This window comes from Haemorhous mexicanus, chromosome 4 (genome assembly GCF_027477595.1).
Source record: "Haemorhous mexicanus isolate bHaeMex1 chromosome 4, bHaeMex1.pri, whole genome shotgun sequence".
Classification (NCBI taxonomy): Eukaryota; Metazoa; Chordata; class Aves; order Passeriformes; family Fringillidae; genus Haemorhous; species Haemorhous mexicanus.
Genome location: NC_082344.1, coordinates 30,836,295 through 30,858,837, shown reverse-complemented (window position 1 = coordinate 30,858,837; position 22,543 = coordinate 30,836,295). Strand labels below are relative to the sequence as shown.

General features: G+C 40.6%; 1 protein-coding gene across 1 annotated transcript in view; it reads right to left on the bottom strand.

The window, feature by feature from the left end:
• The window catches only part of ENPEP (glutamyl aminopeptidase), a 35,438-nt gene extending 22,667 nt beyond the window's left edge, over positions 1–12,771 (bottom strand). The window contains exons 1-3 of the mRNA XM_059844270.1: positions 11,870–12,771; positions 6,266–6,407; positions 3,283–3,414 (exon numbers count right to left, since the gene is read on the bottom strand). Of these exons, the coding sequence (XP_059700253.1) occupies positions 3,283–3,414; positions 6,266–6,407; positions 11,870–12,534 (939 nt within the window). The 5' untranslated portion in view covers positions 12,535–12,771. The remainder of the gene's footprint in view (positions 1–3,282; positions 3,415–6,265; positions 6,408–11,869) is intronic.
• Between the last annotated feature and the right edge of the window lie 9,772 nt (positions 12,772–22,543).

The window sequence follows — 22,543 nt, the reverse complement described above, 5'->3', positions numbered from 1 at the left end:
CCCTTCTATCCCTGAAACCTGGTGCCTGGTACCACTTTGGCTACAGCTGTGAAGCAGTAGGAAACAAGCTCTGGAGAACTAGAATCTTTATGGTGCTCATGCCCATGATGAGGAGGCCTGTAACTTAAAAAAAACCTTTTGAGATGTTATCATCACATTGTGAAGGCAAAGTTTGAATTCAGAATTCAAGGAGCCTTTTGGGGATCTTTCCCTCAATCTCTCTGTCCCAAAACCTGTTGGAGCTGTATGTATTCCGTTCTCTTCCCCACCTCTGAAGATCTCCAGTGTGGATAAGAGATTTCTATATGCAGTGAAGTTTCTGGTATTAGGAAAGCTGATCTATCTCATTTTGTCAGCTCCATGACTCTTATGAATGGGACACATTCATCTGCTACACTGGTGTGGCTTGTTTACTCCTTCAGTGCTGTCTTACAGCCAGGAGTTTAGGGCCCAAGCTGAGCAAAGGAGATGGTCTATTCCAGGAACTCTTTTGGAGCCTGAAAACACATTGATTTCAATACTATAAATGACTCTTCCTCCAATGAGAGGGGAGGATGGGAAAGTGTTCTGAAATAAAGCTGGAACAAAAACAAAACCAAAAATAAAAAAATCACCCCCCACCAAAAAAAAAAAAAAACAAAAACAACAAAAAACCCCTAAACCCCAACCAACACCAAAACAAAACAAAAAAAAGCTTATGAAATTCAATCAGGAATACATTCCAGCCAGGAGGTTTCCCCCAGGGTCAGTTAGCAATTACAATTTGCAATTTCCACTTCTGTAAGCTCTTTACCCAATTTAGCAGTCTTCAGCACCCTAGCTGATCCATATTAATGGCTTCAAAAACCTTTGGCCTGCACTAGAACTGACTTTGTTTTCATTTGTATAATATCCTCTGTGATTTTTCCAAACCAGACATTTGGTACCTGGCAAGGAATCAGCTCAGGAGCATTGTTTCCAGCTGTGGGCACATTTCCCCCCACTCATTTCATTAATGTCTTCGTTAGGGCTTTCACTGTGAATGGCAGAGTTTTTAAATAATTTACTGTGTCATGTGAGCTGTATGCTCTTGCTGTTGTTTATGAAAGTAATTTATGGATCAAGAGGATACTTTCTGTTGAATGAGGGATTTATTGTTAGAAATTTACACAGCAAACTATGGAATGTTCTTTTCAGTAGTTGGTGAATCTAAATACCTTTGTTCAGCTGGTCTTCAAAGTTCTTGGACAGGGAGCCTTGGAAAGGCTAGAAGAATAACTTTCTATATGTATGATTAAAAACCCTCAAGATAGTCTGGTTTCCTGGGGGAAAAGATAATTTTTAGCGATGGATCTTCCGCATGTATTTTATATTGGTAAAACTAGGTCCATGTTACGAGAAAGGAAAGTTATTATTTTAACCTCACTTAAACCCCAAGTTTTCTAGTGCAGGCAAGTCCTCAGACATTTTTTAGTGAACAGCATTAATAAAGTATGTAGCATATGCCTGAATTAAAAGATGTTTCTTCAGGCAACCCCTGTACTGACACGAATACCCCCGCGTCTACACACACGCACTTTAATTACCCTGTTTCAGTGAACACTCCCTTCTATTTAGAAAAGCTACAACCAGTCAGGAACATTGTGGGCTGTACTGTTTTTCTTGGGGAAAAATAAAAATAGTGACCTCAGGGCCATACTCTGGAGCATGGCATGGGCAAGTAGTAAATGTTTAACTTCTGCATGTAGAAAACAGTGTTAGACACTTCTTCAGTACATTTTTTCCCTACTGCACTATGTTCTGCAAAAAAAAAATCTAGAAAAATTTCCATTTTTAAAGGAACTGAACTATAGAGTATATCTAGTGAGACCAAGTAGTCAAGGTCCTGTCCCTGATAATGAGTGGACCAGCTATGCTGAAGAGCAGTTGGTTAATAAAACTGTGTGACTGGGTGGCCTAAAGATGTACTCCTGTGAATTACTTAGCCATACAGGAAAGAACTAAGAACATTTCATCTGTATCTCAAACCAGGCTCCATTTGCTTGTCTAAGTGCAATTTAGCTTTAGTTATTTGTCAAGAATATGAGCATACAGCATGGATGCTAGCAAGGGCACAGAGGGAGGCCTCAGCACAGTCCTGTGACAGGAAGTGTTTGCTAAGATCTGGATCAGAACTTTGGAGATTTCTACAGGACAGATTTTAACATCAGTGAACAGCTTTCAGTAGGGAAGGATTTGATGAGCTTTTTTGGTTAAAGCAACTAAGGAAGAGCTAACTTGCTAAGGGAACAGTAGAATGGCTAGGGTTTTATTCTAGATTTCCTGTCAGTTTGTGACATTGTCTCCAGAAATCAAGGAAACCACTGCCAGCTCATGTGAATGACGAGACCCTGTGTTATGTAATGGGAAAGGAAGGGGAAGAAGCAGGGGCATACAGCCCTAGGGATCACTCTTTGTATCAGATGAGAAAAAGATCTAAACCAATAAACAATTAGCAGTAGGTTGAGATTCCCAAACTGGGTTTAGGCTAAATGAGGAGTTTCTGTTGAGGGGCAAGTGGTATTTCGGATTTCGGTTTGTGATTCAATGCAATGTCTTGTGATCTCTTTATGTGTGATCAGCTACACCTTCAGGAGATTTGAATCTAAGCAAGAAATGGATTGGCCTGCCTGCTGCATCTAAATGAAGGAGCTATTTTAATTTAATAGCTTCAGATTCAAACCTATTTGCTTCATATGGGGATCTACCAAATATCCACCTGTTTAGGCAGACACTATCACTTCTATGCTTATTTTTACAGAACTTACATTGGGCAGTTGCTTGTTGCCACTGTGGTAAAATAAAGCAAGCCAGTACATAATGGCACATAGCACTGTAGTCCTATGTCTCAACGGCTGTAATAATATCAAGTGCAATTCAACTCACAGAAAACTATAAAGTATTTGTCTTCATGGCCTGTGACTCTCCTAACTGTGCCCCTGTACCTCCTAACTTGTACATTCCTTCAGGCACTGGGCTTCAAAGTTTGGAGAGAGTGTTCCTTCCTCACCTGTGTGCTCATATGGGAGGTACTAACTGGGATCTCACAAAGTTGGGAGACAGGGAAGGACTGCAAAACACTGTATGTAGTCAAAGTCAGAGGGACCACTGTGAACACATAATCTGATAAAATAGGCTGCCTAAAATAAGCTACAGGAAAAGGAAAAATATGTCCCTGTTTGTATAAAAAGAGATTTTCAAGAAAAAATGCAAATGAAGGCGCATCTGTCACCTGAACCACGTTCAGGCTGTAGAAGGACTTACAGGTTTTCCACTTGCAGATATTCTCTCTACCCAGGTAAACTGGTGCACTGCAAAGCATACCAAGTAAGTGCTCATGGGGACTGACTTCTCAAAAGTTGTTCGATTCCAGCCATCACCGAGCTGTACAGTTTGCTGCAGAAATGCAAAAATAATCAAATTGATTTTTGAAATTGCAAACACATGCATAAGATTACAGTATTTGTATGGAGACTGCAACTACATAGGAGCAACAAATCACCTCTCCAGGTCCACCTCTCCTGGCATTTCATAGCTGAAGGCATGAGAACAGACAAGGTATTTTTCTTCTGCAATACATGAGATGGTACTTTGCTTTTTTGGCACTGAAGAGGTTTACCTTGCTCTAATTTTCATCTGGTATTTGAAATCATTCACATGAAGACAAATTTTGCCAACAGGAGTTTTCTGGTGTATGCTGTGTTTTGTTCTTGCAATAGTTGCATAAAATAACATCACTTTGCACAGAGAAGGGAAGAGACTGATTTCTCCCCTCTCTTGATACATGAATCACGTATTTAAGTTATGATGCAAGGATGATACCTGGGATATAGACCAGTCTAATGAACCTATCCTGAAGTAATTCAAATACAAATGAATGGTGGGTTAGGTTATTAGGTGGGTTGCCTAAATATACATAAAATTTAGTGCTGATCATAGTTTTTATTTAACAAATCAATTTTAAAATTTCCTGATTTTCTTAGATGGTTTTTCCTCTTAGTTTGCTGACAATACTAAATAGGAAGGGGTAGACATTGATCTCTCTTTTTTCCCATGGCCAGTGACAGAACTCAAGGAAATGGCATGAATTTGAGTCAGGACAGGTTTAGGTTTGATTTTAGGAAAAGGTTTTTCGCCCAGAGGGTAAAAACTGGAACAGGGTCCCCAGGAAAATTATCACAACACCAAACCTGACAAAATTCCAGAAGCATTTGGACAATGCTCTTAGGGACATGGTGTGACTCTTGGGGTGTCCTGCATGGGGCCAGAAGCTGGACTTGATGATCTTGATGGATCCCTTTCAACTCAGCTTATTCTATGACTCTATTCTAAAAATATATTTTTTCTATTCCTTTTCTGCTATGGTTTCAAAATTTTTGTGCTTCTGACTGGATGGCTGATATAATAGAACAAAAGCCAAAAACATATAAAAGATGTTAGCCTTCTAGAGATACAGTGGTTCATGAGATTTGTTTGTTATAAACACAATATAAATAAAGCACAGACAATTAATGTTACAGGTAATATGACTCCATGAGCAAAACCACATATTCACTGACATATTCATTGCCCCTTTTTGAAAAGGTATTCACAATCTAATTTTCCATCATTTTACCCATTTTGACTTTATTTTGGTATCTTCTGTTATTTTAACAAAGTCAGGATTTGAGTGGAAAAAAATTTGAAGAAACACTAGTGAAAAATGCAAACAAAATGTACAAGATCCTGATTTTGCTGATCTGATTTTGCCATGCTGATTATAAAGCTCCACACCCCCAAAACTGCAGGACATGTAACATACAACCCTGTGCCTTGCCTTTACAAGCTCTTACATTTCCATCTGTGGAAAAGCTCTTTCCCAAAGTTCTTCCACGACTAAGACCAGAGCTACTGACCTTGACCAGATGAAAAAGTGCCCTGCTATAATCCCTTAGTCAAACCTGAATATGAATTCAGCATAATCTACATTTTCTTATCAGTACTTATTTTTTTAGCAAATCAATTAAGAAGCAGTAGTTAGCCCTTTGCACACTTATTATTGTAGGTCCATAATAGAGGCAAGGTCCACATGTCAAGGTGTAAAGTAAATCTCAAAACATATAAATCTTGATAACATATGGTGTTATCCTCTTACTTCCTTGCTCATATTCTCACTTATCTGAGGTCTGTGAGGAAAGGTACAGCAATCTCCTTTCATGTGTCATTCATCAAAGTGCCTGGTGGTCTTCTAGGTATCACAGAAATATTTTTAATAACAATGGGTCAGAGCTTTATATGTGAAAAGGGTATGGATGCATCTGTATCAGCCTGGTAATAGATATCTCAGCTGCATTGCTAGGAGAATAAGTTTGGGGCACTCTAAAAGCAGACCTTTGTTTTCTGGGTGGGGGAGTGATTGGAAAAATGCAAATGCCAACAGCCTGGAGGCTGGAAGCTCTTTTCTTTCTTTTCTTTTTTTTTTTTTTTTTCTTTTCTTTTTAAATTTGGCACTTTATCTCCCACTTCAGAACTTATTGGTAGAAATTATACAATAGACTACACATTCAGTTGACTATTCAGTAGAAACTCTATCATCTGAAAGCCATTCAGCCTTCTTCCAGAAGGCCCAGAGGTAGATAATTGATGCCATTGAATTTCATGGAAAATTTGGAATTTGACAGTAGGTCTAGAAATGGATTATTTAGGAAATTATAGACATGGTGGAATGACAAATATCCACACCCATGAGCTGACAGATGCGGTTTCAGATCCTCCATTATTAAAAAGAATAATCCTAGTCTTTCTGGCTAGCAGGATTCTTTGCCATTATATTGTGATCAGCAGACCCTTGTTCTGGACCATTATTCAGTTTTAGTGATTATTTTAGCCTTTCCATCTGGGAAGCAGCTGTCTTTCAGAGTACTCATTCTCCAAGCCTACCCAGTTTGACTGAAGAACCTGCCAATATCTATTTATAGTCAACATGGGATACTCACCCAGAATATTTGAGCAGAGGGTCAGCTGGAAAACAACAGAAGAGGTGCTTCATTTTTGCTTTGGATTTGACTCTATGTTGCCATGTTATGTGCTGGTGGACCACTGAGTCCTAACCAGCCAACCAGTTCTGTTCATGGAATGTCTATTAACCGTGAGTTTTCCAGTGCCTGAGTGGTAGAGTCTGTGAACGTGCCAGAACCTGGCGAGCCACATTACCTTTCAGTGGCTCTGCAGAACTGTTGCACTTAGGCAGCAGTTGGGAAATACTTACCTGTACTGGCATGTTTGAAAGTGCTTGGTACACATCTGGATGGATGATGGATATGGTGTAAGTTGCCTTTTTGTTTGGCTCATCAAAGCAGGGAAATGATTTCCGTGCATCTGTTGGCTCATGATCAGTAGCTGCAATGCTCCTGAAACAATCAACACATTATATGGCTTCATTACATGACTTTGAAATCTTGTCTGCAATTTCTAGGCATTTTTTAAAATGATTTCACAAATGAAATTCAACTACAAATATTTGTGCATATTTATCCATTCATAAAAACAGGTGACATCAGAAATGCATGAGCTGACATCAATTTCTGTCATCAACATCTTCTAGGTTTCAGAGCAAAAGCTAATGCGAGTTGCTTATCATCAGATATTTTTAGAAGCCAGGCAATATGAGAGGCATGACCTCTCATGCATAGTGAAAACTTTGCTCTCCCTTCTGCTGAGCTTTCCCATTGATTTATGCACCTAAAATAAAGAACTGATGACATCACCTAAAAGGAATAAGTCACTACAAGACTTGTTTACCCACTACAGCATATCTTGGGATTAAGGTCTTGAACATCTCCTGAAGTGACACCTCAAAATTGTGCAAATGCCAATAAATCTCATCCTGCTTGTGTGTTTCTTTTTCTGCATTAACCACATGCAGTTTTCTCCTGGTGCTCTTATGCTCCCCGGCCTCCATTAGTGAAACTGCTGGAGAAAGCATGGAAAGTTCAGGTGAACATCCTGGTACAAAACTGATGCTAGGCAAGCTGTGTTGGGGGGTTTAGAAAGTCATCTCAGTTATGCACAGCCAGCTGGAGGAGCTAGACAATAGGGGTCATGTAAAAACATAAGGTGAAGGTTGTGAGCGTTCATATTGTGTTTGCTTCTCCCAGTGACATCGGGCTCCCCCATTAATGACCCACACCAGTGGCAGAGCATATTCTCCAGTGATTGATGGTGAAAGGGATCACAGATGCTCCTTCAATTAATCTGGAATGTTGAGCATTTTCTGACAGCACTTCTACAGCTGCTCCAACTATATTAAGGTAGTTTTTCTTTCCAAAAAGTAATTAAAAGCGTACATCATAAATTACAGATCTGCAGCAATCCTACAAGCTCACTTGACAACCAATTTTTCAATGTTTCTGTTGCCCTTGGCATTTCCCTGTGACGGTTAAATACTAAACTGGTCATTAGGAACTTGTAGCAGCAAGGGTCATTTACAAGCCTGACAGAGGTAATATGTCTGGGCTCTCTCCATTCATGTTCCTTGGAATAGTAGCTCAAAGGTTCATGGGCAGAAAGCATAATGAACCTTCACTTTAACATCACTTTAGACTCAAGACATTTTCTTTTTCTTGGTGCATTCTTTGCTGTCACTCTCTACTTTTCATAGGATTTGAGAGCTATTTCACAATTAAGTTAACTCCAAGCCTCCAGGGCAATGCTTCACAGCTATTGGTTAAAAACTTGGCTATATATTTTGACACATTTATGTCTTGTTCCTACAGACTGATAACATTGTAATATATATCTTGATTTATATGGTGATAATCCATCTATCCTCATATGTTTGCAGAGGCAGACAGACATTAGGAGTGAAAAACTTCAGCACTACCCTTCCTATAGGCTAGATGATGAGAACTCCAGACTATGGCATGCACAGAAGTGGCAATAGAAACATGAAATGTAATTCACTTTTGAACGACATAATGTAGTTTTTAGATAAGATTTTCTTCACTGCTTGGTAGCTTCTGCTCTTGATGTCCAGACCTTTAAATATGAACTAGAGTTGACAGTTGTAAACATCATAGCAATAAGAGGTAAAGATCTGGCTGAGGCTGCATCCAGCTGTTCTCAAAATAAAACAGTGATGCATTTAGAACCATGATGAGTTTTCCTTCCCGCCCCTACCCCCCCCCGTGAAGTACAAGTCGTTAGTGTCAAACAACTTCCTTCCTCCCTGAACTAATTAAAGCATTTTTCTCCTAGTCTTCCTTAAAATTCCAACTCATTGCTGCTTCTGAGAAAACTTTCTGCTTCAGGAAGAAAATCAGAAGTGTTACTTGTGGGAATCCACAAAATCAGATGGTTGTGGGAAAGCTGCAAAAAGCAGGAAGAGACAGCAGAACTGTGATTAGAGCTAAGCAGTAACCATGGGATAGGTCAGCAGAAAAATTATTTAAAAAGTAAAAAAGCAAGGACAAACACAACAATGGTCTGTGTATTAACACTTGTCTATGATAACTCCCTAAGCTGCAGAAAAGTTTATCTAGCAAGATATTAGGAAGTTTGAAGCTTAAGAATGGAGCTCTGTGCACTGTGTTTTAAGGCTTACAAGCCGGTATTGTATACGAAATAAGCAAGCATTGTTTTAACCAAAGGTATGTGTGCTTATAGTGGTTGGATAGAACCACTGTCATTGTGCTTTTGCTTTGTGTGATTGGTCAAAAAAGTTATAAAGTAAGTTGTAACATTAAGTTTTTTGTCTGCTGCTTGGGATGTGTGCTGATGGCATCTTCCCATTGTCATAACAATGTAATGAGACTGATACTAAAAAATCAGCTCAAGGCACGTTCCACAGCAGTCTGGTCCCGTTTGTGATTTGTATATAAACCCCCGGCCAGCAATATTACTTTTGTTAACAGAAGAAAATTCTTCCCTTGTCTATTCAATAAAATCCTAAATACATCCCTGTTAGACATGTGCCCACCTCTTGTTCTCTTCCAGACAACAAGGGAGGGAATTCCTAAAAAAGGGAAGCCATACCTTGTCACAAATAGTAGTGCAAAATCAAAGCCAGCTGCTGTGACATGTTTGTATTATTTTTAATATTAAGGAAAAAATACAAGGGGGATTTAGCACATTCCTTGAGAGAAGCTAATGACCTGAATAACCCAGTACACCAGCCCAGGACTCTTCTTTTGCTCCTCTCCATAAGATCTGAAAACAATACAAGTGTAATGTAGTTATGCTCACTGCATCATGCAAAGTAGGGAAGGACTGCTATTCCTTTTTAGTCAGTGAAGAAATGAAATGAGCAGACAGGAACAGTTTTACCAAAAGACTTAAGTGCTTACAGCTAGATTTGGGAACCCACAGAAGCATCTAGACAGGTCTATGTCCAAAATCTACATTTCCAAAGTTTCTGCTTTCCTGTTCCCTACCTTCAGGTGCACATCAACTTAAATAGTCATGATTTCAAGGCAGCTCATGATCTGCTTTAGGGCATATCCAAAAGCACCTTTTTCCTGATTGGGATTGTATGATCTGTATGCCTGAACAGGATCCCCAAATGAGGTGTTCTCCCTAAGCCTCTCAAGGATCCGAGACTTAGAGGCATGTTCAGCACATCTCTACCTGTTTTCCACAAAGTGTGCTGGGAGATTTGAATCTAAGCAACAGCAGAGCCTGAACATGCGCCCAGTTTGTAAACCAAAGGCCTTATAGCAATGCTTTGGCAAACCTTTGCCTTCACAGATAAACATCTGGGGAGCAGCTCAACCCTAGGAGCTGACTTTCAGTGTTATTAAGTCTGTCTAAGGGTGCTGCTGCTTCTAGCACTGCACAGAAGGAATAACAGAGTTGGTTAGTAATATATTGGATCTCCTTCTCACCTCAGCCCCCTTCTCTTTATCATCCACTATTAAGAGACTTGTTTGATCATTGCTGTTACCTGATCTGATTTGTATTTACTTGCAACATGACAACAACAGAACTACTTGGGTTGAATTTTCCAAGAGTGGTGTGTACCTCAGGCAAAGGCAATATAAAAATGCTCATTCCAGTCAGCATTGTTTTTAAGTAGAAAGCTGGGGGAAAATGCATTTTTAATAAGTAACAAAACCCTTCCCTCATTGTCCTTCCTTACCCCATCCTATCCCCTACCCTCTGCTGCATAGCAACAACTTGGCTGTTGGTTGCCTTACTTTCAAAGCTGTACTTACCACTATCATGTACATCACTTCTGCCATCCCCACAAGCAATCTGCCCAAACCCAATCACATGAAAAATGTATCAGAATTTACCGTTCACTCGTTCTTACTAAAGCCCTTCTCAAGCCTGACATGCTTACACCCACAAGCTCCTTTCTGCATTGAGTTTTCAGACTGCTGGCTAGGATCATCCTTGCAATTGTACTGTCCAGCATTCAATTCAAGAAGTAGGAACAGTCAAAGTGAGCTCACATTTTATACTTTCTTTAGTTTTAGAGTTCTCCTTTCTTCCTGGTATCAGATGCTTGGCCCTTGTCTACCTCTACTGTCTGGATTTGAGGGACAGGCACTTACCTCTCCTGCTCTGCAGCTCAGAAGACCTGTGTTCTGGTCCTACTGTTCTGAGGCTGTGACAGACCTGGGGCTATACATTTAATATATAGATATACTTCACCAGTGAGAAGTAACTTACCTCAACTTAGAAGGATGCTAGGAGGTTGCACTTTAAAACTGCTGTGGAGATGTCAGATGATCAAAGTATGAAACCAAAGCTGCTCAAAGTATGAAACCAAAGCACCTTTTCAGTCAGAGCAATGCTGAGGTCATATATGGAGGAAAACAAGAGGAAATGTGCTGTCTGTTGTTTGAGCTGTTCCCTGCATGACTTCTCCAAAGGAAAAAATCAATGCTTGCTTTACCCTCTGCCTCTTGGATCTGCTGCTGCTGGTGCCTGTCACTGCTGCTACTCCTGTCAGTGGCTGAATGGAGCTGATGAGACTCTCACTCACAGCACCATTGTCCCAGGAGGCCAAAAAAAATGCCATGAAAACACATCAGTGTTTGTCTCCATGTTCCTGCTACAGGGCCTTATAAAAGTCTAGCCAAGTTTATCTCCCAGCTGTAAAGGCTGGAATAAATCACTTCAGAAATGTAAGTATCAGAAAATGGACAAGTGTCCTCTCCATACATTAGCTGTGAAAAGAAGCCTTTGAGCAGTGGGCAATGGCTTTTTCAAGCTTCCACCTTGAAGCAGTACAAACCTGGTAAGTGGGATGGGTTAGCTGAAATGGTAGAGACTTTGTAATCTTTCAATAACTGTTGTTATATTCATAAGGAAGAGATGGAGCATAAAAAAAAGTAAAAGATGACCCTAATTGTTTAGGCTTTCCTACATATAATTTAAAGCAGCTGCAAGAGAGACAGGGAAGTTCTGGTTTGAATATTCCTCAGGCTTACAACATCAAGGAGGTATGCTATCAGGAAAACTATCAGAAGAACATTTTACACCAAAACTGTTACCTTTGGGATAACAGGAGAGAGTGGTGATAGTTGTATGCTATTTATTGTACTAGAGAGATAAAAACAGGCCTGGATCCCTCCAGCTCCTTGAGGGAGCCATTCAGTTCAAAGGTAAGCTTGGACCAGTAGAGTTTGAAAAGGTTTTTCAGAATAATAATTGTAACAAACCCCTCATCTCTCCAGCCCACATTCACTAGTCAGAAGCCCAAGGTCTTTGAATACAGCATCCTCCTTAGGGGAATGAGAAAACTAAAGAACAGCCCAGAAATGTCAGTAAGTTGGTGAGAGACAAGACTGAAAAGCTGAAACAGGAATAGAGCAGGCCTGAGCAAGTAAAAATAGAGAAGAAAGCTTAATAAATAAAACTGCTTTACTTGATCTTCCCATTCTCAGTATAGGTGGTCCTATAAAACCCAACCAGCGAACCATTCAGCCAGCCTTGAAACTTCAGGGTGAGCACATAGGGATCACTTTCATCAGTGACAGGGAGGTCAGCTGCTGCCTTCATCACAATGTATTCTTGTGGTTTGTACTCAAAGCAGTCATTCACAGCAATCTGCTGTCCTGAAGATTTCCGGAGTGTGGGTATTTCTGTAACCTTGGTGTCTCGCAGGTGAAGCCACAGGGAGCTGGTTGGTTTTTCCAAAGCAATAGATATACTGACTGTCCCAGTGTAAGTGTCTTGCTCCATCTCAGGCTTGATTTCCAGATCATAGTGGACAGGCTTGACATAAGTGGGCAGCCTAAAATCTCTCCAGTCTCCAGTGTCATCATCCTTGGTAGGACAGGGACCCAAATCCACTGGGGGAGGAGGCTGTTCCGTTGTTGTTGTTGTTGTTGTTGCTGTCGTTGTTGTCATTGTTGTTGTCTGACCTGTTGTCGGTTGCTCTGTTGCCTCTGGAGCTTTAGGTCTGCTCAATCCCACACCAAGCCCCACAGCAAGTCCTACAACAACCACGACTCCACAGATGATAGCCACATGCTTTTTCTTCATGCAGTACCTCTTAGACTTCTCATCCTCAAAATCCATGCCCTCCATCTCTGCTCCTAGATCTGTTCTCAGAGCAAAACATTAACCACAAAAAAGCTTATTAGTCACTTCAGCACTTGCATTCAGTAAACTCAGCAGTCTTGGTTTGTATTTTAATTGTGTAGCTATAGCTGTTCTCTGCCTGTCTCCCGCACCTCGCTTTCCACGAGACACTCAATTAATTAAAGACAACGTGCATTTGGAGGAAATGTGAATGATCAAAGTGCAGCTGGGCTGGGAGACAGAGGGAACTGACACAGAAGAACATTGTTTCTGCCGTGCTCCCCTTATAAGCAGTGCAACCCCACCCCCCAGCCCCTCCTGTTCTGGCCTGAGTTAAATATAAAACAGTGCTATGTTAATCAGCAGTCAGGAGATGATCAGATGCCAAAGCTCTGTCAGCAGCTTTCAGAAGGAGTTTGCAGATGGAGGCAAACCCTCAACCTTCACCACTACCTCTTCCTTTTTTACCTCTGCTGTGTCTTGTTTAGGTTTTTGAGGTTTGGGCTGGTTTTTTTTTTTTCCTTCCTCTTACTAACAAAGATTTCCTTGAATTTCTACCCTATGGTTTGTGAAATGACATCTCAAAACTTGCAAAAATCACATATATCTTGCAGCTGTTTCCCCTCTTTTCTGGGCTCATTTACCTTTGCCGAGTAACTCAAGGCAGTCACAGACAGATGAATGCACAGTGGAACAATAAATTTTGATCACTGCTTCAAACTTTAAAAGTTGTGTAACTTCTCTCCCCCTCACAGGGTCAGTTTTCCAGGAGATTGACCATAACCGTGCATGCAGGCTGGTAGCCTGGGACAGCATTTCTTTGTCAGTCAGCACAATTACAGTGCTGCCTGTGAACCCTTGCTGTGAGGGACACTTCTAAGTATGATTTATGCACTAAAGATCTAATTTACCATTTATTGCTTGTCATCACAATGTGGTACTTCATTGAAGCAAATTAATTGAATAGAGCCTGATTCTGCTTGAGGGAACTTATTGTAAGGCACTGGTAATCCTGCAAGCAAGACATTACTAATGCAGTATGAAACTGAGCACAGTGGTAGTCTTGACCTTGCTTAAAACTGGACTAAAGGAAAATAGTGTAGAATAAAAATGCCAGTCTCTGCATCTCTTAACCCTATTTCTCCACTTATGTAGTCCACTTGAGTAGATTTTTTAATCAGGCACATCAGTTTGGCTTTATGCCTCCTGATTTAGTTTATTAAGAGACATAATATTAGGATTATTATCACTTTTATTAGTATTAGAATTATTATCATATTAGGATTATTATCACTTTTTACATCAGTTACAACTCTCTGACTACTTAGCCTTGCTTCCCTTCCCTTCCCTTCCCTTCCCTTCCCTTCCCTTCCCTTCCCTTCCCTTCCCTTCCCTTCCCTTCCCTTCCCTTCCCTTCCCTTCCCTTCCCTTCCCTTCCCTTCCCTTCCCTTCCCTTCCCTTCCCTTCCCTTCCCTTCCCTTCCCTTCCCTTCCCTTCCCTTCCCTTCCCTTCCCTTCCCTTCCCTTCCCTTCCCTTCCCTTCCCTTCCCAAACCTTCCCTTCCCTTCCCTTCCCAAACCTTCCCTTCCCAAACCTTCCCTTCCCAAACCCCTTCCCTTCCCTTCCCTTCCCTTCCCTTCCCTTCCCTTCCCTTCCCTTCCCTTCCCTTCCCTTCCCTTCCCTTCCCTTCCCTTCCCTTCCCTTCCCTTCCCTTCCCTTCCCTTCCCTTCCCTTCCCTTCCCTTCCCAAACCTTCCCTTCCCTTCCCTTCCCTTCCCTTCCCTTCCCTTCCCAAACCTTCCCTTCCCAAACCTTCCCTTCCCAAACCTTCCCTTCCCAAACCTTCCCTTCCCTTCCCTTCCCTTCCCTTCCCTTCCCTTCCCAAACCTTCCCTTCCCTTCCCTTCCCTTCCCTTCCCTTCCCTTCCCTTCCCTTCCCTTCCCTTCCCTTCCCTTCCCTTCCCTTCCCTTCCCTTCCCTTCCCTTCCCTTCCCTTCCCTTCCCTTCCCTTCCCTTCCCTTCCCTTCCCTTCCCTTCCCTTCCCTTCCCTTCCCAAACCTTCCCTTCCCTTCCCTTCCCTTCCCTTCCCTTCCCTTCCCTTCCCTTCCCTTCCCTTCCCTTCCCTTCCCTTCCCTTCCCTTCCCTTCCCTTCCCTTCCCTTCCCTTCCCTTCCCTTCCCTTCCCTTCCCTTCCCTTCCCTTCCCTTCCCTTCCCTTCCCTTCCCTTCCCTTCCCTTCCCTTCCCTTCCCTTCCCTTCCCTTCCCTTCCCTTCCCTTCCCTTCCCTTCCCTTCCCTTCCCTTCCCTTCCCTTCCCTTCCCTTCCCTTCCCTTCCCTTCTTTTTTTTTTCAGATGGATGAAGTTTCACCTGAATGGATTGACTTAGGTTTTAGAATCAGTTAACACATGCTTCAAGTGAGATGCACTAAGCTGGGGAATTTCACCCAGTCTGTTTAGAAATTGATCTGTTCATAAGCCACACTTCTAAATACTGCCAGGCACTACAGGGAACTTTAGCCACCCACTTTGCATCAGCACACTGCTATTTATATATCATCTTGTTTTAAAGGCAAGGGTTTCCTACAGGAACAGAGAAATTAAAGAGTTTGGGGGTTTTTTGGTTTGGTTGGTTTTTTTTTTTTCAGATCATCACATTAACTCATGTATTTTCAAAAGTGAGAGACTGATGCAAAAAAAAATGAAGCAGAAAGTTAAAATCTGTTTCACATTATGCCTGTTTTTATTGTTTCCCATTTCTTTGCTGTGATCAAAACTAGATTTGACATGGGAAACCAATGCCCTTTAATGGATTGAGTAAGAATTCAACTTTAAGCAGCAGGGCCAGCACTGAAGATCATAGTCTTAACATTTAAAACAATTTCATCTTTTCTTTTGTTCTGATTGGGCAGGGCAATGAAAAAGAGTTACAACAGATTTTAAAGAAGACATCTTTAGCCAGAGCAGGCCATGTGTGATAAGAAAACAAATTGTCTTAATTTCAGACATGGCTTTTACATCACTTGCATTTTTATTTTCCTAAGCCATAAGCTTTTCTGTTACATTTTTAACCTGAAGATGAAAAATGCTGTTTGAGCTTACAGACTGCAGAGCAAGTTATTTGCTGTAGTTTTGGAGACACTTGAAGATTTCTTCACAACAATTACCTCTTTCAGGAAGAGCTAGAAAATAAATGCAGATGAGCAAGTCCGAAACAGCAAATATATATATATTTCTTATCCTAAGCCTTGAAGACAAGACTAGTACTAAAGTCCATTACAAGCTGTCAGTCAAGAACAGTAGTGTAGTTATACACCAGTTGTAGCATTGATCTTCTCATCGTAATACCTGAGATTCCAACCTAGTTGCAGTCAAAACTAGATATGTTTCTGGTATGGGTGGCTATGAGCAGGCTTACTCCTCCCACATCTGAAACCTGCTTGGTTAGTGACACTCCTGCAGCCAGCCAGCAGTGCTACAAGCTCCCTGCTGCCAGTGACCCAATATACATGTCCAAGGATAAACAGGATCCAAAGTGTTAATTCCTCTACACAGTGGAGGAATTCCTCCTCTCCAGTGCAGGAGGGCAGAGCTCCCAAAAGCACTGCTAGCATTCCCTCTGTTTGGCTGTCTCCAGGCAGGAAGGGGCAGGGAACAGCATCTACCTCCCCAGAGAGGAGAACACCTTGGCCATCATGGATAAGGTATAGATACTTGGTTTACCCTCTCCCCACCTGGTGGATACCCATTTGAAAAGTCAAGGAAAGCTTTCCCCTAACTGCTCCAACACAAGCTTCAAGCACGACTGCAGGCAAGTGTTGGCTAAGCCTGGATTGCTTAGATTGCTTTAGTTTAACTTCTAGAAATGAGATTTGAACAGTCTTTGCAGTCACCTGGGCAATGCTAACACCTGTTATAATTTGTTTGGTGTTGATTTTTTGTCCAATCAACTTCACTTCAAGCTAGGATTCAGTTTCCAGTTTGCACCAGAATTACCACAACTAGCTTAATGCAGCCCTTTTGGATACCTAAAATTCAGGGGGTATGGAATCACTCTGCTCTGCCGTGATATTGCTGGTGTGAACATGTAGATGCTTGTAGGAACAATACCCAGATAACTTTTCAGACAACTTTTCAGGAATGTAATGAATCCTAATTTTTATCCACAAATTGTCAGCCATTCATTTCCAATGCAATTTCCAATTTTAAGTATGGAAATAAAATTGCTGCAAGTGACAGCCAGGATCAACACTAGGAAAGGTCTGCTCCAGGCCTGCAGGGAGATGTCAGATACTCCCAGGATACCCTTAATTGAAGCTGACAATGAGAAAAGAGCTGCTCTGGAAAGCATCAAAGTCATGAAAATAAATGAAATCTATTTAAAAAAAAAAAAAAAGAAAAACTGCACTGCACTGCAACTCACAACAAATGAAACTCCTCTGAGCCAAGTCATCCTTGGAATAACATGAGACACTTACTGGGCCAATGCCAAGGAGCTCTTTGTCTCCCTGTGTCCAGGGACTTAAAGGCAACATGAGGGCAGCAGAGTCTAAGGACCTCTGATTCCCATCTGCTCTCTGAGGTGCCCTTACTGCAAGATTTTGGAATAATAAATGGATCCTTCCTGCCTCCAGCAGGAGGAATTTGTCTCTCTTTATGCAAAAATAACACTCCTTCGATTTTTCATTACAAAATAAGAAGACGTGAAGCAATCTGCTGTTGTGACGTTTCTGGCACAGCTGCACTTGTAGATTTTTCCCTTGTGGCCCCCTACCAAAAAATCTTTAGGAAATTAAATTGAGAAATATGAAACTGGTTAGAGTGGTGTTCCACCAGGTCAGAAACAAATATTTTCAGAAATTATTCCCTTGGCCAGTGTTTTCCTGTGTCTGTAATGACTGATTTTGTCTCTATCTTTTGGCTTTGAATCCTCTAGCAATCATTAATCCCCTTGAGTTCACAAGTCTTACTAATTACTGGCTTGCAGTGATACTTGTTCCACTCACAATCTTTTCTATGACAGTTTTTAACTTCAAAACAAGGTCTTTTGGTTTTCTGTTGTTTCGAAGTGCAAATGTTTTGAACTGACTTTCTCAAGTCAGGATTTGTTTAGCTATAATTGTTTTCCCATTCAGATCTTTAAAATCTGGACTCACTTTGTGGGATGCTGTTGGATGCAGTGTCTTGGGAGGACTGCATTATTTCCTGCTGCAGACTGACAAGTTCTGTCTGTAACACACCAGCAGAAGTGCAGTGCAGCCCCACAACTTTTCCTGGGTTCTGCTGTATTTCCCCAGCAGGTTGTGCTATCACTTGGGTTGAGGCTGAGGGGAGATACCTCAAAGCCTGTTCTCAGTGAAGTACTGTGAGTTACTGTTAGCAGAGGCTTTGTTTTCTTCCTCTCTTTTTTCATGTTTCAAGTTCCTGGATGTAGATTCTGTGCCTTGAAATGTGAATGCCATCTCTTATACTATTTATGTAAATAAAGCAAGTCAAACTGCATTCATTTCATTTGCTCTATCAGATCATGTTCATGATAAGATATTATATCATGTATCTTACCAAATGAACACTTACCATAAAATCATAGGATGGCTTGGGTAAGAAGGGACCTTAAGGATTAACTCCAGCACTCCTGCCATGACCAGAGACATTTTCCACTACATCAGGCTGCTCAAAGCCCCATCCAACCTGGCCTTGAACGCTCCTAGGGATAGGGCGTGTCACACCAACCTCACAGTGAAGCATTTCTAATATATAATCTCAGCCTACCCTGCCAGTTTAAAGCCATTATCTCTTATCCTATCCCTACATGCCCCTTTAAGAAGTCTCCCAGATTCACATGATTAAGAACTTAATCATGATGAGATGGTTTGATGTGATATCTTATCATATTCTTTTATATAACTTCATCTTCCACTGCATTGCTACCAAGATGAGATTCCTTGTGCTCCATTCTAATCATTAGCCTTTAATACAAAACTAGAATGGTCTGGATGTGGTGAATACAGTTCCAACTTTCCAATTCTACTATGTTTTATTATTTTTACAATTTTGTACCCTTTTTCTTGTCAACGTTGGCCATTAGAACAGTTACATTTTATGGCTATGCACTCTTCATCTTCTAACGTCTTTAAAAACATGCCTGAGGAGAATTCTACTGAATCAACAAAATATGATTTAACTCATACAGACAATTTTTTTAAATCACTCAACATGTATCTTGTTTAACAAATTCCTAAACAAAAGTGAGAAATAAGCTATTAGAGCATAATTTCCAGGATATGTTGGTATACCAGCAGTTCCACGAGAAAATGAAATACTGCATTTTCAAAATTCCGTGTGAAATTCCTTGATGAACTTTTGGAGTCATTTTATCCTCTAGGATGAAAAACCTGCTCTCCACTCCCTTCACTTTGTTTTCTGAGGGAGGATGATGTCTTACAAGACCTCCTCTCTCCACTTGCAATTCAAGACACTACTTTTAATCTACCTGATATGAGCTACAGTTCCTTGAGGTGCCTCCTCTGCCTTCAAGCACAGCTGAGTCTCTCAGTATGCACTTGTATTGATCCATTTCTATGTCTGGAAAGCAGAGCAGAAGAAGGAAAGCATTTTAATGGGGGAGACATGTAAGATTTCTTTCCTACCTCAACTGGCCCCAGCCTGAAACTGTTAACCTTCAGGGCAAGCTTATTTGTACTTGCTTTCTCCTTTGAAAGTCAGGGGAAGTTCAGAGGCCAGAGGAGTGAAAATGAATCATCAGTCAGCCCAGAAGTGGTGTCTGCTCAGCATGGAACAGTCAGTACTAAATCCAAGTATGATACTGGCTTCATTGAGCAGGTAATGGAGATTACTGTGGAAAAGAGTGTTTTCAGTTGAACGCATGTTTTCACTTACAGTAAATTGTGGGTTTCTCATCTTACTAGAAAAGATACAGTGGAAATAAAAGAAGTCATCAAATTAACTGGCAAGGCAGAATGGAAAAATCAATCATTCTTTTACTCACTAAAAGAGATTAAGAGACTGGAACTTTCACTCTTACAACTGTTTGCACTGGGGTCAATTCCATAACAGTCAATAGCAAACTATTTAAGAACCTGAAAAAGAGCAATAGTATATAATAACAGTGTAAAAATAATGCATAGCTTAGGTTAAGATAGCTTGACTATGCCATCATATAATAGCAAGGAAACTTACAGGACTTTCAAAGGCAGCAAATTTGGCACAGATTAGAAGGAAATCTTTCATGTTATTCTCACATATATCTCATTCATGGTAGCATTCATCGTGAAGGACCATAGATGCAGTTATGAAGCATCTTATGCCAGCCACTGAGAAGCAGAACAGCAGACTGAGAAGATTTCTGATCTCTTCTGCTGAATAAATTCATGTGATCCTTTGCTGCCGAAGCTGCACCTGAAGTTATTCCACGTTGCAGATAAATAATTGCTCATGTGATTTCCAGCACTAGGAAAGTCTGTTAAATGAAACCAAGTTAGTGAAAGAGGATACAACAGTTTATCATTTTTGCTTGGATGGAGATGTAATCTCATGACAATTGCCTTCCAACATGTATTTAGGTTACTTCCAAGTCTGTTACCTGTTTCATTTTCTTTGCCAGGGTGATGAAGCTGATGAAAAAGAAAATAATTGCAGTTACATAAACTGCTGCATATTATATTCAAAAATCCTCTTTTTGCCCCTTTGCAAACAGGATTGTGGTTGTATTAAGGCATTTCAAACCAAATGAAGAGATAGGAGGATTAAAGAAAGTCAGCAGTTAGAGATGTGGCTCTCTTCCCTTCCTCCCTCTGAGTTAAATCACTTTGAATGCAAAATAGAAATAGAACAAGCTAGGTCTTTGGGACTTCCACCACATTTGCTCCATCTGTTTTGCCCTGCATGCAATATGTCTCCCTGACTCAGACTAGCTCTCTTTTCATCAGTCCTTACCTCCCCACACCCACCAGCAGCAGATGCTGCAGTGGCTGGGTGGAGCAGGAGATAGAGATCAGTGGACTGATTCCCAGGCAAGTCCTAAATCGCTCCTTATACGCTTTCACAAACAGAGGTGGATGTGAGTGGTGGTGAGGTGCCTGCACTGGGAGTACCAGATAGCACTTCTGCCTGAAAGAGGTGTCACATAAGGAAGAGGGCTCTGAAATGAACACTATTCATTTGATGTCATTTGGGAATCACGTCCTTCACTGCTGGCTGAGCAGATACCATTACTGGGCTGACTAATGCTTCATTTTCTTTTTTTTTTGCCCCGAACTTGCTCCTGATTTTAAAGGAAAAAGCAGTCCTTCAGAGCAAGAATCAGCCAAATGCTTTCACACAGTAAGAATATTATTCTTATCTGTTTTAGCAATCCCAAGCTGATCTGGGAGTACATTTTTTTGGCCAACAGTAAGTCCTCGTATTTAAATTAATTTTTATTATGACCAGCAGCATTCAAAATAATAGATGTTCCCACACAAAGATAAGGACACCTTTACTCTTCAGGTATATAACTGATTACTTTGAGCTTGTGTGCAGCAGAAAAGGTTGCCAAGAACATAAATAAACAGACCAGCAAACATTAGCACTTGATAAAGAGTGCACTGAAGAAAAAGAGGCATGAGCAAAATCAAAGAAACACAGCAATGTGAGATCTTGCAGATGATGAGCATTTAGTCTTCTTTCTAAAACCAAATAAGGAGTTACATCCTTTATATCCAAAACCAAATGAAGCAAAGGAGGCTTACCAATGAGGAAATAACCTATTAGTCTCTTGGGCTATCTGGATTCTACTTGAGGTTTTAACTTCTTGTACAAGACCTTCTCCACTGATAATCAGATGCCAAATGAGATTGGATCACATGCACCAATTCACTTCTAATTTTGTAGGATTGCTGCCTCTGCTGTCCATGGGGAAATTTAAATACTGGTGTTTTACAGGATAGATTACAGGATTTACAGCCAGTTATTTCCTGCAGAACTTTCTTTCCTTTCTTACTATAATTTACATTTTTATTTTCCTTTTTCTCAAATGCCAAAGATAGACTTTAACAGGAACCTACCTTTACTTCCTTCCAAGATCTTCTGGAAATACAAACCACAAAAAATACCAAGAAACATAAATGATACATCCAAATAATAGAAATTATGGATACATGTCCATAATTTAGATGCATGATATATATGAATAAAAATGCCATATTTTCAGCCTCTGTCCTAATGTATTTTGCAAACACATAACACAGTTTGTATATGCTGTTTTTAGGCTGTTTCTGGTTCTTTCTGAAGTTGAGAATATAATTTCTATTCACTGCAGAGAGACCAAGAAGTGGAGCAGAGAATTGCAGGCCTCTGTTTATTACTAGATCTAAGGGCAACGTTTAGACATAGAATGTTTGATGCTTCTTCCTCACAGAACTTTTTCTTATTTATGTACGTACATTCAAGAGCAGCCTAATGGTTTTAGACAGAGCAGAGGCTTGGTCCTTGCCCAGAGACTGTATCTGCTGGTTTTAGATACAAGAGAAAAGTAGGGCTCTGAAAAATGAAAGGGGGAGTATGAAGTGAAGTGTAAGGACACTTATGTCAGCATAGCTATGTGGGCAGGTAGGCATGTGCTATTCATTGTGATTATTTCTAATCCAATATATGTAATTTGGATTGCACATAATTCATATTACTTGACAGGCTCTTATTCTGTTGGACCACCAACAGAATAAGAAAGCAACCACCAACTGAATTATGAGAACTCATATCTATGCAGTCAACAATGTATTTCAATAGTGAAGAATCGGTCTAAAGATTGAAAAGTCAAAGGACAAACTGTTCAGCATAGTTTTACAGTGACTGTATCTTACTTTTCCAAGATTAGAAGATTGTTTCTGAAGCATTTACTTAGGATAACAATAAAGCAAAGTGCAATCTATTGAAATCCTTCTCACACCTGTAAGTTAAACATGACTTTTAGAATCAAAATCAGTTTTTTGAGGAAGATACACTACTACAGTGGTACATGTCAAC